The sequence below is a fragment of the Solanum verrucosum genome, unplaced genomic scaffold (genome assembly GCF_900185275.1).
Source record: "Solanum verrucosum unplaced genomic scaffold, falcon-dt-bn FXZP01000110.1, whole genome shotgun sequence".
Classification (NCBI taxonomy): Eukaryota; Viridiplantae; Streptophyta; class Magnoliopsida; order Solanales; family Solanaceae; genus Solanum; species Solanum verrucosum.
In genome coordinates, this window is record NW_026020370.1 from 1,507,854 (window position 1) to 1,509,284 (window position 1,431).

The 1,431-nt window shown below is 37.3% G+C and overlaps 1 protein-coding gene across 1 annotated transcript; it reads left to right on the forward strand.

Moving 5' to 3' along the window:
* The first annotated feature begins 225 nt into the window (after nucleotides 1–225).
* LOC125838317 (uncharacterized) lies at nucleotides 226–1,230 on the forward strand. The gene has a single exon (XM_049517380.1). The coding sequence runs from the start codon at nucleotides 226–228 to the stop codon at nucleotides 1,228–1,230; it is 1,005 nt and encodes a 334-aa protein (XP_049373337.1).
* Nucleotides 1,231–1,431: the final 201 nt, after the last annotated feature.

The following is a 1,431-nucleotide window of genomic DNA, read 5'->3' on the forward strand; positions in this document are numbered from 1 at the left end:
ATTATCTCCCGCTTGCCGGTGAAGCTTGCAATTCAATGTAAAATTCTATGCAAGAGTTTGAATTATAAACTTTGCGAACCAAACGTTACTCAAAATAATGCTTCACAATGGTTTGAAGATGAAAAAATTTCAAATAAAGTCATGATCTATTCACCACGGTTATCATCAAAGTACCAAATATCAAAAATTTTGTGTAATGTGTCGATAAACCGTGGCCCACGCAAAATGTCAATTACTTCACCCCTTGATGTGTCTGTTTTGGCCTCTTGCAAGGGTCTCCTTTTTCTTGATTTTCATCAAGTCAGAGCTTTCTGTATTTTCAATCCTACAACAGTGGCGCACCAATTGATACCTTACCCTGAGCCTATAAATTATTTTAAAATAATTGAGAGTGAGGATGGTGGTGAAGGATTACTTGTTGACTATCCTAATTCTGGTCAATATAAGTTGGTAATTGTTAGGAAGCTCGATGATCAACCCCGAGGAGGCTATATATTTAACGTATTTTCATCATCATGTGCAGGACTAATGTGGCATGAATCCCAATTCAGATCAAAGTTTTGCAATGCTTTGTTAATCGGTCACGCTGTTTACCTGCACGGGTGCTTGCATTGGCTTAGAAGTGACGGTAATGTTGTTGTTTTCGATACAACCGGAGGACATAGAATTATAAACATGCCTGAGGTCATCAAAAGTTATGTCAGGGATCCCTTGTACGGCATAATTTCTTTTCGATTTCATTCATGGATGGGGGTAACGCGAGGTCTACTTACCCTAGTATGCGCCTTTGAGAAACTAATAGTAATCTTTACTTATGATTATTATGTAAGCAGCAACAATTGGACAGTTTCACACACTTTAGCCAACTTCAACCCGGCGGATCTGGGCTTCCTTGATCATGGTGTTCCAATGTGGTTTGACGGTGAAAAGTTGCTTTTCCTGGTAAGACATTGGTCTGAATCTAAGTCTGGATATTTATACGAGTATGATTATGATTCCGAGATCAAGAAAGTACATGATCATGTAATTTTGGATATTGATACAATCAAACACTTCTTTTCCTTCGAACCAACATTAGCCAATGTCGTTGTCCCACTGCTGCCTCACAAGATCCGCGCTGAATATCGTCGAGACATTGCAACAACATTAGGTGAACTCAAATGTCTTCTTACTGATAAATCTACAGTCACAGAAGAAAGGCCTGTAAACAAATTTCCTTACCTAAACTGAAAAATCAAGTTATGGATTCTGGGCAACCTACTTTTTATTTTTTTAATTAAATTATGGGATTGTCAATTGTTTTCGACACAATCATGTATGAATTTTATTTAGTTTTTTGTCATACATATATCTTCAATATCAGTAAACCCCTGAACTAGTGAAAGGCTAGCCAAGTTATATTTAGACTGTCGTTAGAGGTAGTTTTTGTTG

Bases quoted from the DNA above. Each gene is read 5' to 3' on its own strand.
- LOC125838317 (XM_049517380.1), top strand. From the start codon at position 226: ATGTCAATTACTTCACCCCTTGATGTGTCTGTTTTGGCCTCTTGCAAG.